The 14,233-nt window shown below is 35.6% G+C and overlaps 1 protein-coding gene across 1 annotated transcript; it reads right to left on the bottom strand.

Moving 5' to 3' along the window:
• Positions 1-5,912: 5,912 nt before the first annotated feature.
• On the bottom strand, positions 5,913-7,303 carry LOC140757793 (protein atonal). Its single transcript, XM_073093663.1, has one exon. It carries the CDS (start codon positions 6,998-7,000, stop codon positions 6,527-6,529), a length of 474 nt encoding a protein of 157 aa, XP_072949764.1. The 5' UTR covers positions 7,001-7,303; the 3' UTR covers positions 5,913-6,526.
• Between the last annotated feature and the right edge of the window lie 6,930 nt (positions 7,304-14,233).

Here is a 14,233-nt window from a genome sequence, read left to right as displayed (position 1 = left end):
TCCTTACGAATGATAATTATGATATATATCGAATAGAAAAAAGGGTAGGTAAATGAACGCATCTGCTAAAATGATAAGAGAAACAAGCATATATCTGTAATTATTCGGATTATTTATATTACTTCAATAATGCGTATTACATAAAGTATGTTACAAAATAATATAAAATAGCGCCATCTAGTGGCAAGTTTTATAAATTGTAAGTTTGCAAGTTTATCAATCTATGTATTTTGGTTCCAAATATTATAATGGTAACTTAATATAATTGTTTATATTAAAGTAAATTTTAATATAATATAATTATTTATATTTAAAACAATGTTAAACGTTTTATAACTTAAAACTTAATAATTATAATTTCTTTGCCATCTATAAAATATCCTTGTTGCAATTTACGGATGAAATTTATATGAGACTCAATAAACATGTTATTATATGTAATTTAGATTGTTTCTGAATGTTTTATAATTCTAGAATTCATTTAAAACGTATTGCTAATTTTATATAACTTATTTTGAACATAATTCATTAGCAATAATTCTGTAATAAATATTAAATAATACTGTTTTGATTTTGCCCGTTTATCGTTGATAGATGGTGCTGATCAATAATGCATCCATTTTTATAAGTTAAATTAATATATCAGTAACTTACAAAAACCTCTTTATGTTAAAAACTTATTTTGCTAATATTATATCTTATTCAATTGCTTACTGATTTTATATGTAACTCTTCTTTAAAAACGTTCATAAAAGATTGTTAATCATATTATGGCGCCAATGTTCATATTTTTCACAGTGTTTATAAATGATCAAACCTATAACTTAATTTGTGCAAAAATGTAAACAAATTAGTTAATGACGTTTTAATGTTTTATATATTGCTAATTATTTTTATTGTAATAATTACTTTCATATGGGATTTGAACTTACTGTATTTTAAATTAATAAAAGCACTCTTGATTCATATTTTGGTTACCGTTACGCCTCAACTTTTCGTGTTACACTTGATTTTACTCCTCATAAAATTTCCGTACCGGGCCTTATAACTCAAATCGTTTCTTAAGGAGTAAACTCCAAAAAACTGTTAATAGATATGAATGTAACTATAAGAATATTTGCTGCATCGATTAGCTGTACTTGATCTGAGCGTTATAAAGTAAGCATTAAGTAGTTTATTTTTTTTTATAATATAGGAGTAGCAGACGAGCATGCAGTCCACCTAATGGTAAATGGCTACTGCTTTTGGACATCTGTAATTAACCCCAGATAGAATTTTACTATTCCTACCTGATACGCCCGTACTCCTGAGGACTAAGCTAGAACGTCTCGGAAACGTATGTATCCCTTACCACACCCTTCAAACCAGAACACAGTAGTGTTTAACACTGCTGTTATGGGGCAGAAGTAGGTGTGACGGTGGTGCCGCCCGAGTTGAACCACAACGGATTCTACCACCTTGAAAACAGTGATAGATTAGTGGTGGAAACTTAGCCTCTTAATCGGGAGTTCGAGGTCCCCCTTTGATATTTCAAAGTTACTCGTATGTGAGTATTAGAAATTAGCTGTCAGTCGATATATCAATGCATCAAAACATTAGCAAGCCCGAAAAAGAAGTTATTTAACTAGCGTAAAGTCTACCAATTCGCACTCGACCTGTGCGGCTTATACCACTCTCAATCTGAGAGTATAGGGCTTACGACACACGGAATTATATTGTAAAGACGAATGTAAAAAACGTTTTAACGTGTACAAAATCGAACCCTCTGCATGTCTATCACTATTCTATGTACAAGTTCCGGGCGTGCGCTATGCGACTGCCCGATTGGTCCCCGCTCCACCAATCAACTCTCATAGACCTCCTCATTGTCGAATGTCGTACTTTGTGTTGTAATTGTCGTGGTTTGTGGTTTATGGGAGTCACTGTCGGTAATGTAACGGTAATGTATATACCAATTATGTACTATTGTATAATCTTTCGTCGTTATTTGATTAGTGAAACATGACATAATGTTATGTTCCCGAAATTCATTTCGGTCAGCTTTTGGTCAGCTAAAATTGTAAAGTTACAATTTTAGCTGACTTTACAATTTTAGTAGCCTGATGTGTCTAGAATACAAACTCATTGTTTGCAAATGTTCAAAATCAACTCAATTTGTTTTTGAAATCTAACTCACTTAGAGTTAGATTTGAAGATAGACTTTAAACAGAGATTAAATTGAAGTTAGGTATATAGAGTTTTTCTTCTTCTCCATAACGAAACCTTGTGAAGTGGTGGTAGTTGTATTGACATTCAAAAAGTGCTCTGTAAAGAACCTTTTTTGAATAAAAAACAATTGGTTTGATTTGTAGAGCACTAAATTAACATTTAAATATGTATTAAACAATTTGAACTTATCTCAGTGTAAGCTGGCTACATTACTTATAAAGAATTAATAATAAATTTTGGATACATTTAGTTTTTATGGGTAACAACAGACTGAAAAGTCGGATGCTTTCAAGCTGAAAGTAAGGCCTACGATTAGATTTAACAATCGGGATCGACGACTCGACGAGCCGTCGAAACAACACATTATTTATACAGCGACCATAGATAAGTAAAGATACTTCGCCGCCTTGAAATTGAATGAAGCCACAAATGGCTTATTAGTAAGTTCTTTTTTTGAATTATTTACAAATAAAAACATTTTTAGAGAAAATTTACGAATAAATAACTAATACTGCGTAATTTACATAATAAATAAATAATTATTTCAAATATTTTAGGGACATTTTAGCACGGAGACGTGGCAAAACTTTTTTACGCAACTATTTCAATTCTCAAAACTGGGTACATTTTCTTGTTAGGAGTGAGTAATCTTTACTAATCTATGACAGCGACTTAATAAATCTTGACTTAATTTTAAAAATATTTGTAATTACCACAAGCAAAAGTTAGAAACAAACGAAGAATTCTCATAATTAAACACTACTAAAACTCAACACCTACATTAAAAGAAAATTCACCCCTTAAATGACAGCCAAAATGGAATTAACACAAGCATCCCCAAAGTGCTGTATAATTAAACATGAAACGTGTTAAAATAATCACCGGTTACGTTCTATCCGACGTCCAAGTTACGTCTTAATTCTCGCGCGCTGTCAAATTTGACAAGCTGTCAAATTCGACGAGTCATACGCGATTCTTGGCTCTTTGGCGAATATGATAAGTTATTATTACGTGTCATTCATTGTTACGTTATGATATCCTGTTTTTGCATGACTTGTTGGTTTTTGTGGGAATTCTCGTAAGCACAAAGACCGTCGGTTTAATTATTCTTGTTAGCACATGGTATCATCGTTACCCCATTATTGTTTGATGTTGGGCAGGAGACTCCTCTCAGAGTGAGAAGCGTGAGGGTATAATCCACAACACGAATGATAGATTACTAAAGATCACTCCTAACAAGAAAATGTAACCAGTTTTGACAATTGAAATTGTCACTGTCATCTATTTTCGTGTTTGAAAAATTAAAAAAAAAAATGTATTTTTTAATATCATTTACGAATGAAACGATATTTCTCCGCACTTTTCTTCGATTTCGTGTTTCTGCACCACTTAATTGCGCCTGACGGCATTGTTCCACATAAATTACACCATGACAGCCATTAAATGGCTGATAGAATTGTCAGCCGTTTAAGCCATTTAATGGCTTCCTTCAATTACAAGGCGGTGAGATATCTACACTTATCTATGACACGACTTAGTAGATTTCACACACCTTTGAAAACTTTTTTAAAAACCTCTCTAGCGTATAGATTTCCTTGAAATGTTTTCTTTCGCCATTAAAACAAGTGATACTTATTAAATCCTAATACGCACATAACTACGAAAAAGAGGTCTGGGATTTGAACCTTGGACCCCCAGATTGAGAGGCCGAATTTCAAACCACTATTCTATCACTACTTTACGTTTCTATTTAAATATTGTAGATTCGATAGTACCACCTTACACCAGGTGAAACTGCCCCACTTTCCATAAACATCTAAAAGGTGTAGCCATTCTAGAAAAAACTAGACATTACTTTAATGGATCGATCAGCGATTAGTCCAGCTGACGGGCACAGATAATAAAATCGTTGCACTATACAGAATTTAGGTTTAAAAAATAGGTTTCCTACCGGACATAGTTCCCGTATCAAGATGCAACCAACTACATTTGGTATCGAGTACGGGTGGTAAGGGGATGAAATAGGGTTGAATTTGGATTGTAGAGTGGTTGTTCTGATGTGGGTGTGTAGATAGGTGGACATCTGCCTCATTTGCATGACCTGACTGATTGTTCTGTCGCTCTGATGAACGATTCCTGACGTGGCCCTATTTCTTGGTATGGTATGGATTGTTCGAAATTGGAAATTGAAACGTATCTATATTTGTTTCGTTAAAAGATACTTAATGTAGGTCATAAAATAAATAAAAAACAGAATAAAAGAAACCAAGAAAATAAAAGCTTCCAATGAAAATTCTATATTCCTTAACAAAATTGTTTTACACAAAATATAATGTAAACAAAAAAATGGAAAAAATGCAAAAATAGCTAAAACAATTAGATTGCGTCTATTTAAGTTCAGTCCCTGTTCATGTAGTGGCTATTATTAAATTTAATAAATCCTTAGGTGTCATGATTCCAAACCTATTTAGACTTAGTGGGAGGTATGTGCATGTAACCTTGTTTTATGAAAGAAATTAAAAAGAGAGATTTGATTAGAGAGTTAAAAATTTAACTTTTAATTCTGATTTTACATTACCAATGGCAATCCTGAATACAAAACTTGCGAGATAATTAAGGTAAGTACTTAATTTGAGTAAGATACTAAAATATCCTGAGAACTTTATATTAAAACTAGCTGACCAGGCAAACGTTGTGTTGCCATATAAATAAAAAAATGTTATGGATGAACAACCCTTATCACTTAGGGGCATGAAAAATAGATAGTAGCCAATTCACAGACCTATTGAATATACATATGAAATTTGGTGAAAATCGGTAAAACCGTTTCGGAGGAGTACGGTAACTAACATTGTGACACGAGAATTTTATATATAAGGTGAAGATACGAGTACCTTGTGTATCTTTAAAACTCAAATGGAAAAGATATCTCAGTTGTGTGAAAGTTGGGGTTTCAAACTTTGAACCGGGTTTGAAGCCACAGTGTACTGCTTTTCAGCTTTATTTTTCTTACCTAAGAAGAAAATCTTGAAAAATAATTATCGTGAATATTATTATGGTTGGGCTTCAGAATGTGAACACTTCCAATAACAATTCCAATAATCCCACTGCGGGGCACTTCTGGAGTACTGTGAGCTATGATATGTGAGATTTTGTAAAATGTGTGAAATGTGTATGAGATTAAAACAAAAATAAAAATTCGTTTGTTATCTGTGGATTTAAATGTATTAGATAAATAATATTGATGCGAAATCCAAAATTATTCTTTAAAAAGTTTAAAGGATAATTCTGTATTAGGTATTTTGTGTGTATGTGAATTGTGAATAAGTATAATTATCGGTTTCATAGATAGGCAAGTATAGGGGGATTTACTACCATTTCTTAAAACAATATTATTTTAATCATACTTTTACTTTTTTTGCAGGAAATTTAATTGTTTAAGCAAAATATGACAATTTCAGTTGGTTTTATACAATGGATAAGCGAAAAATTAATAAAAGTTTAAGTTTGTTCAACTGTGTATGACGGAATATTTAACTGTTTAAGGAGGAAATAAAACTTTCCTGAACTATGATGGTTTTTAAAAGATAGTGGTGGGTTTTAAACATAAATATAGTGAGCTTATGTTATGAAATCACTTTTGGTAAATAGGAAGGAAACAACATTTTCAAACAGAAATCGTATATTTACAAAACATTGGAATACTACAACAGTCTACTATCTAATAGTTTACATTAACAATAATTTATATAATACTGGTTCTATGTCTAAAACTACCTTACTACTACGGAATGTAATACTTTATCGGCAAGATGTTGAAAGCTAAAAACTAAAAACAATACTGAAATTATTCGAAAAAAATATACAATTTTATATTTTTCATTAAACTAACACTAACAAGAAGCGTTAATTAACAAAGACTAAATCGGTAGGACGGATTACTGTATGCACTTAATCTAAAAAGGTGGGTACGAAAAAAACTTAAAATAAATAAGCGTAAACTTTTAACGAAATTCGACACCGCAACTCGAAACCTATCGGTTAAGCTTTGACCGCGAACATTTTAAAAAATAAGACGATTAAATTAATAAAACCTACGTGGTAACGCGCTGAGTATTCCGGCACTAACTACAGATAATAAATATCCCTGTATACTCTACATTCTAATTTCTAAACAGATAAAATTTGGCAATTACTTTTTTAACTTTTAACGAATTTCAAACTGGCTAGTTCGTTCGACATAATTATCTATTTCGGTAAACGAAATCGCTATCTAATCTCTATCAATTTACGGAGTAACACCTTTTCAACGTACCGCTTACTGTAACAATTCGTACAAGGCCGCGATGTACGTTTGGGCCATTTGCAGCGTCTCGTACTTGGAGAGCTGGCGGTCGGCGCCCAGCGACGGCAGGTGGCCTCGGAGCCTGTCGAAAGCCTTGTTCAGGTTCTGCATGCGTCTCCTCTCCCTCGCGTTGGCGGCTAAGCGACGTCGCCGTAACACTGCTGCGCTTGTGGCTCTGCCTCGCCTCTTGCCGGACGCTTCCAGGTCTCCGTCCTCAGCACTGTCTTCTAGTACGAGATCGTTGGGCAATCCTCTGTACGCGATGTGAGTGGGTGATTCCTGGGAGCTGCTATCGACTGATGAAGCAGACTCGAGGCTGGCGCGTCCGGAGTCAGGGGACCGCGGCCAGGAGAGGTAGCAGTCCTCGGTGGCGTACTCCATCATGACGTCAGTGGAGAAGATATCCTTCTCGGAGTAGAGCAGACGGTGTCCGTAAGTCTCGGTCATTTCGATCGCGTGTTAAGTTATACAGGTGTGTTCGCGTCGGCGTCCCGGGTGGGTCTGTAGATCCCGTTTACCTGTTTCCCTTATATATATTCCCGGGGTGCTAGAGCGAAACGGGGGAGGCTTTTCGGGTGTGGAAAAAAGAGATGGGTAGAGGCTTCGAGAGGGTAATTTGAGGCCAATCATCATTAATTATTTCCTCCCTCGGGCGGTGCGTGTGCCGTAGGTACAGTATTGTTTGGTACAATTCGCTTGCGATGCCAACCTCTATTTCGGCTTTTAGTAGTTCTGTGGTAATTAATAGGATACTTTTGATCCGAGAATACAATGATATTATTACAATATAAAGATCTTTGATCAATGACAGAGGGCTACGAATAAACCAGAATAGGTTCGTTCTATGTGAAATAAAAGTACAGTATGACGCAACTTGAAGTAATTAGGAACACAAAAAAAATTGCAAATACCTACCTACATACTTCTTTATTGCAAACAACGTAAAAAGCTTAATTCAATATAAATAATAATTTATGGATTACTTAATTTAAAATTAATGTGTAAATATGTAAATACAGTCGCTACCTAATATGATTCTTTTCTGTTATATACCGTTTTCTACAAACTCTTATAAAAAGCAGCGATAGATTGAAACTCGGTCTCTCGATCGAATCCCAGTCACATAGATAGGACCTACCTCTAATATTTTGAAATAATGTGCGTATGCATTTTGCTCATAACTTGGAAAACTGCCGCCTATGGACATCTGTAATCAACCCTGAAAAAGGTTAGAATCCCTGAGGTCGGCCACAGCTGACCTTTGCTACCTTTTAAGACTAAGTTGGGGCGTCTCGACTAAGTCGAAGACTAAGTTATTGTGTAGTGTAGTGGTAGTTTGTTGACTTTCAAAAAGTATTCTATATGAATCAATTTTAAATAAATGAGATTTGAATTTGAATTTGTCTCGCGTATCACACCCTTCAAACTAGAATGATGTAGTGCTTAACACTGTAATTAGGCAGAAATAGGTGGCGGAGATGAATACGGAATCGAACCACAAAGGTCTCTACCACGTTCGAATATTCAAAGAGGAAAACGTGAATTTTCCAAAAAAAGGGATAACTCGTAAACTCATCATATGGTTTGTCTTTGCCTATTGTCATTGCCCAAATTAAAATATCTACCTTACCTAAAGGTAAGGTAGATATTTTAATAAATCAACCTGCAGGATCTCCCCAGTACTTGATAAATTGATTACAGGCTAATTACTTCACACGCACATTATAACACAGCCCAGAAAACAGCGTCCAGCTACGTTTAGCAAACCTGTGTCCATACGACACTGCCGGGGAATCGAACCCGCGATACAGTTCTCACTGCTCCACGCTGGGTGAAATTCAACACGGAGACGTAGGTGGCCTTATTAGCACAAAGCTACTAAGATTGGATGCGGCTTTAAATAAGTTACTAGATAAAATATGGGCTTATTTTTTTAATATTGTGTAAGTGAATGTGTTAAAGTTTAAAACACAAAGGCACATAATATATTACCATTATAATTCATCATTCATCATCATCATATCATCATTTGGTTTGTTTGCATCCGTTTAAGTTATTCTTATTAAAGTCGTTTCGGAAAAATGATGAGAGACAATTTTTTTAAACGATAACTAAAATCGACTCTACAAAATTTAAAGTTTTGCAGATAAGCTACCAATGAAGTATCTACGTACATAAGCACCCATACACTCACACTGATTTTTTTGGTTTTTAAATTATTCATTCATTCTTTCGTTTACTCTTATCAAATGATAATTAAAAAGGTCACAATAGCATTGCATTTTTCATTCGAAAATTAAAAACAAATGTTCTTATTCCTAAATACAAGTTAATTCTTTCTATAATGCAAAAAAAAAATAGAAATAATTTTGCAAGAGAAGGATTATAAGAAAAATAATAAAGAAGGATTGCCATATCCAAACGTCTATCTATCGTTCGCGCAATCGCATGGAACATCTTCCCGAGGTGGTCCGGTCATTTTTACAGATCCCCGGTCACTTGTTGGCAAATTCACAGATTTTGCTCAAATTTTTCTCAGCTTATCCAAATTAGACAATAAAACCAAAAAGATCGCATGTTCGAGACTTTGTTCCTAAATGTAAAGGCTTAAGAAATATGTAGAGATGTAGAGATTTTTAACTCTTTATCAACAGCTCATGTGAGTGACTAGAAAATGCAAATAACGCGATCAGTATCTACTTATTTGAAATTTTTCATACTATAAACAGGACGATGTCAAAGATTTTTCGTCAAATGGCTAAATGCTCGATTTTTTAAATGACCTGAAAACAAATGAATCACTGAATTTGAAACAAATATACGTAAATAAATTTGATTTTTAAATTCCTTATCGGAAGCCATATAAATATTGGTGATCAAAGTGGCCATTTAGTCAAAACACCAATTTCTTAATACCTAATACCTTAGGGTCATAGACTTACATTTTTTCACATTGACAAGGATGTACATAGGAGGAATGTATGATTGTCAGAGAACTGAACCCTGAACCGACGAAGAGACGATCGGAGCGCTTCGGAGGAGAGCCAGATGGCGCGCTCTGAGGTGCTGGCGCGAACGGCTCCAGGAGCCTCGGAACATACGCCAAAGGGTGGTTGATGCTATCCTACCAAACTTGCGGGCCTGGCTGAAGAGTAGGGGTAGAGTGACCTACCGTCTTACTCAGATACTCACCGGACATGGCTGTTTCGGTGAGTATCTGAATAGGATACAAAGAGAGGAGACGGCCCATTGCCATCACTGCGGACACGACGAGGACTCCGCACAGCACACGCTGCAGTACTGCCCAGCGTGGGAGTCGCAGCGGCGGATCCTCGTCGAAAAAGTGGGACCGGATCTGTCTCCGTCGGCCATCGTCGGAGCGATGGTTCAGCGCAGCGAGGCCTGGAACGGCATGATCACCTTCTGCGACGTGGTCATGTCTGCGAAGGAAGACGCCGAACGAGCAAGGGAGCGCGCTGAACCCGCTCGGAGGAGGAGTCGCTGCGGCCGTAGGTAAGGGCCCCTGGCGCGGTGTCCCTGTAGTTCCGGGACTAGAATAGGGCTACGGTATCTCCTGCCTGTCGTAAGAGGCGACTAAAAGGGGGCTTCCGGGGTTGCGGGCGGCAAGAGTGGGAGCTCGAACCGCCCGGCCAGCGGCCCCGGGAAGGGCGGCGGTATGTGTGGTCGCATACCGTCGTATACGCCAGATGGTGTGGCGAGCGTCAAGCTCACCTGGGCGGAGCCCGACGGGGCAACGCGCTAAGAGGACTCCGGTTGCGTTCCTTTGGAGATCCCGGAGCCCTCAACGCAGCGCAGAGGACGGCCACCGGGGGGGTTTTAGTGCGGTAAAAATCCCACATAACTCGGCGTCGCTCCCACGTTGTCGGGTACCTTTTGAAGGTTCCCCCTCGACAAAAAAAAAAAAAAAGGACTCAATATTATGTGACTGTAAAATTCAATAATTTCAATACAAGTCACAGAATGCGACAAATTCTTTGTGACCACCTCACGGTACACCATAGACACCGTTATAATTCTATGACAAATTGAACATCATTACATTCTTTTCAAATTGCACAAATAGCGCAGTTACGTTATGACCACTGCTAACTGACCGTATTATGATTGATCCAAGCATGTTACAATCGAAAGGCGAAAGCGATACAATTTTAATTGTCGACCAAAAAATCTTACTTATAAAGTGATAGATTAGTAAAGATACTTCGCCGCCTTGAAATTGAATGAAGCCACAAATGGCTTATTAGTAAGTTCTTTTTTTGAATTCTTGACAAATAAAAACATTTTTAGAGAAAATTTACGAATTAATAACTAATACTGCGTAATTTACGTAATAAATAATTAATTATTTCAAATATTTTAGGGACATTTTAGCACGGAGACGTGGCAAAACTTTTTTAAGCAACTATTTCAATTCTCAAAACTGGGTACATTTTCTTGTTAGGAGTGAGTAATCTTTACTTATCCATGCTTACAAGACGTAGATTTTGATTTCAAAATTTGATAGACTATGAAAACGGGGACTAGGTAGTCTTTTTTTTTTTTTTTTTTTTTTTATAATATAGGAGTAGCAGACGAGCATGCAGTCCACCTGATGGTAAGTGGCTACTGCCGCCCATGGACATCTGTAATCAACCCCAGATAGGATTAGATATTCCTACCTAAGGTCGGCCACAGATGCGCTGCTACCCCTGAGGACTAAGCTGGAACGCCTCGGAAAAGTCTGTCTCCCTTACCACACCCTTCAAACCGGAACACAGCAGCGCTTAACACTGCTGTTATTAGGTAGAAATAGGTGTGGCGGTGGTGCCGCCGGAGTCGAACCACAACGGGTTCTACCACCTTCAATTTCTCCGTTTTCTGTATTAGATGCACCAATAGGTAATAAATAATTTAAATAAAAGGAAATATAAATTGACGTTATGATGATGTATGATGTGAGTAGATATTCATACTTCGTTATTTTGAATCTTTTTAATTTTACTTTTTCTGAATAGATAAAGCAAAAAGAAATGTGGTGATAAGATCACCGAAATATCATCGACTCTACCCATGTGTTAGTTAGTAAGTAGTTCAATTATTTTCGTTACGTTTTCGTAACGAATTTATCTCCAGCTTGCCCAAGCCTCGTGCGGTCACGCTAGACGGTATATGAACGCCATGAACGGTCAAGTGCAATTCTTTTGTATTACTTGTACTTTAAACTATATCTGACTTTTCTTCCAGGAAGGAATTCATTGCATAGGATGAGCTTATTAAATGCTTTGGTATTTTGTATTTGAAATAATTTTAATTAATTGTAATGGTTGAGTACTGCCATATTATGAAATAAAAGAAAAAAATAAGAAGTAATAATAAAAACCTACTACTTACGTATGTGTATTATTTAGGTAAACCACTGAGAATTTTATACTTTTTGCACAGAATGCACAGAATTAAGAAAATGACTACGTACACATTCACACGGGTAAAGTCCGCGCCAAACTGCTAGTCCGCTCTGAAGTTGTTGCGAACAGGTGTAGCATAACAGTTTGCTATAGCGACGCGATTCATTTCTATATTCAGAGCGGACTAGCAGTTTTACGAGGACTATATCATCATACAGGTAGTAGGTATAGGACGCTTTTAAATATGTAACTATTTGACCTCCAGGAAATATTTAAATGATCAATTTTATCCACTTCCTTCCTGCACCCACTATTATCATCAGCCCATAAACCACCCAAGGAGTTTGTCTATGGCAATCATTATAGGCGTCAAATTCGACGGCTCCCGTCCACCGCCCTGTAATTTTGCTAAACTGCTGCTTTATCTGTGACATTTTGACATCTGTGTTTATTTGTAATTTGGCGCGAAATGGATATAAAAATAGTGTATCTGGGATTAAATTTCTCTCTTCTATTTTGTAACAAAAGAAAAAAGAAAGGTTGGTAGTATTTTTTTGGAAAATATTAAACTGTTTTCTTTATGAAATCGAAGTTACCATTCTGATTTGCATAGAAAATAGGTAATCAGTGTTAGCGTAGAAAATCACACACTAATAGCTAAGTAAAGAAGTACTGAAGTTACGAGTTTATGGCATAGATTAGTAAAGATTACTCACTCCTAACAAGAAAATGTACCCAGTTTTGAGAATTGAAATAGTTGCGTAAAAAAGTTTTGCCACGTCTCCGTGCTAAAATTTCCCTAAAATATTTGAAATACTTATTTATTTATAATGTACATTACGCAGCATTAGTTATTTATTCGTAAATTTTCTCTAAAAATGTTTTTTTTTTGTCAAGAATTCAAAAAAAAGAACTTACTAATAAGCCGTTTGTGGCTTCATTCAATTTCAAGGCGGCGAAGTATCTTTACTAATCTATGGCTGAATACCCGTTAATTGGGGACTATCGCTTGGGCGAATAAATAGTGCTTAACACCACTGTTATAAGCTGTTTGGCGACAATTTGGCGATGTCCACTAAGAACTTAAATAGGGATCTTTTCATGTATTTTAATTTATTTTTTCTTTTGTGTGTTTTTGAGCCATAAAAAAGTTATGTTTCTTCGTATGTTTTTATTCATAATGGATCTTCCGACACCCGTTAGTCCTAAAAGATCCACTTTGAATAAAATCCTGTATCATGGATTAAAGTGGACAAAAAAGTGCAAAAAGATCCATCAATGGATTTTTGCAATGGATCTTAGTGGACATCGCCGACAATTTCATAACTCATGCAACTATACAGACGCGCCAACAATCGACTGTTGACATATTTTTCGAATAAAATATAACAAATACCGCTCTTCGTTGCTAAATTATAAATTATAAATAGGTAGGAATATCTAATCCTATCTGGGGTTGATTACAAATGTCCATGGACGGCAGTAGCCACTTACCATCAGGTGGACTGTATGCTCGTCTGCTACTCCTATATTATACAAAAAAAAATAGTAATTACATAGCTGGATTTTTTTCGGATGTTTTCATTGTAATAACCGAAATCAATTTTATCTTTTACTTACTAGTAAATTTTAGCAAATCGTTGTGTGTGGCCGGCATGGATTCATGTTGTTAAATTAACATAATATCATAAGCGTTGTTTGATAACATAATAAAGGAATCGGGAACCATAGTTTTTTAAGGCAACTCATGTCAATAATACATGAATTTAAAATTGGTCGATCGTCGACTTATCGTAACTTATAGTTGCAGTTAGTAGGTACTTAATACATGTGTTTTATGGTATTTTTTATGATTTGTGACGTTTATTTATATAATAATATTATAAACTTTTGTAGCTCGTCGTGTAAGATCGAAATAGTGTTATGTTATCTTTTAACATTTTAGATCATCCTTCATCCTTGTTTTATGGTGTATTTAAGGATTCTAAGGTAAACGATGAAAAATTCTATTCATTTGGTTTTATGATTTCAAGTAAAGTCTTCATTATTTTTTTATAATGTACAAATAAAAAAAATCTTCACGGAAAAAAATATAATAATATGACACAAACCTTGTGCACGTTACCAATGTCTAACATTATGAAATAACTAGCCTTAAAACGTTATTATTTGTCTTTTTCTGAAATCTATTCAAAATCCACTTTTCACGAGCTCGGTTGATACATGAATATTTATACTCTCATTCGCCATTGTTTTCGGGGTAACAATGTAACTC

This window comes from Epargyreus clarus, unplaced genomic scaffold (genome assembly GCF_041222505.1).
Source record: "Epargyreus clarus isolate Ecla_fem2 unplaced genomic scaffold, WU_Ecla_fem_2.2 ptg000005l, whole genome shotgun sequence".
Lineage (NCBI taxonomy): Eukaryota > Metazoa > Arthropoda > Insecta > Lepidoptera > Hesperiidae > Epargyreus > Epargyreus clarus.
Note: the sequence above shows the minus strand (reverse complement) of the source record. Positions and strands in the feature narration are given on the sequence as shown.

Excerpts from the sequence above, each read along its gene's own strand:
- LOC140757793 (XM_073093663.1), bottom strand. The coding sequence starts at position 7,000 with ATGACCGAGACTTACGGACACCGTCTGCTCTACTCCGAGAAGGATATC.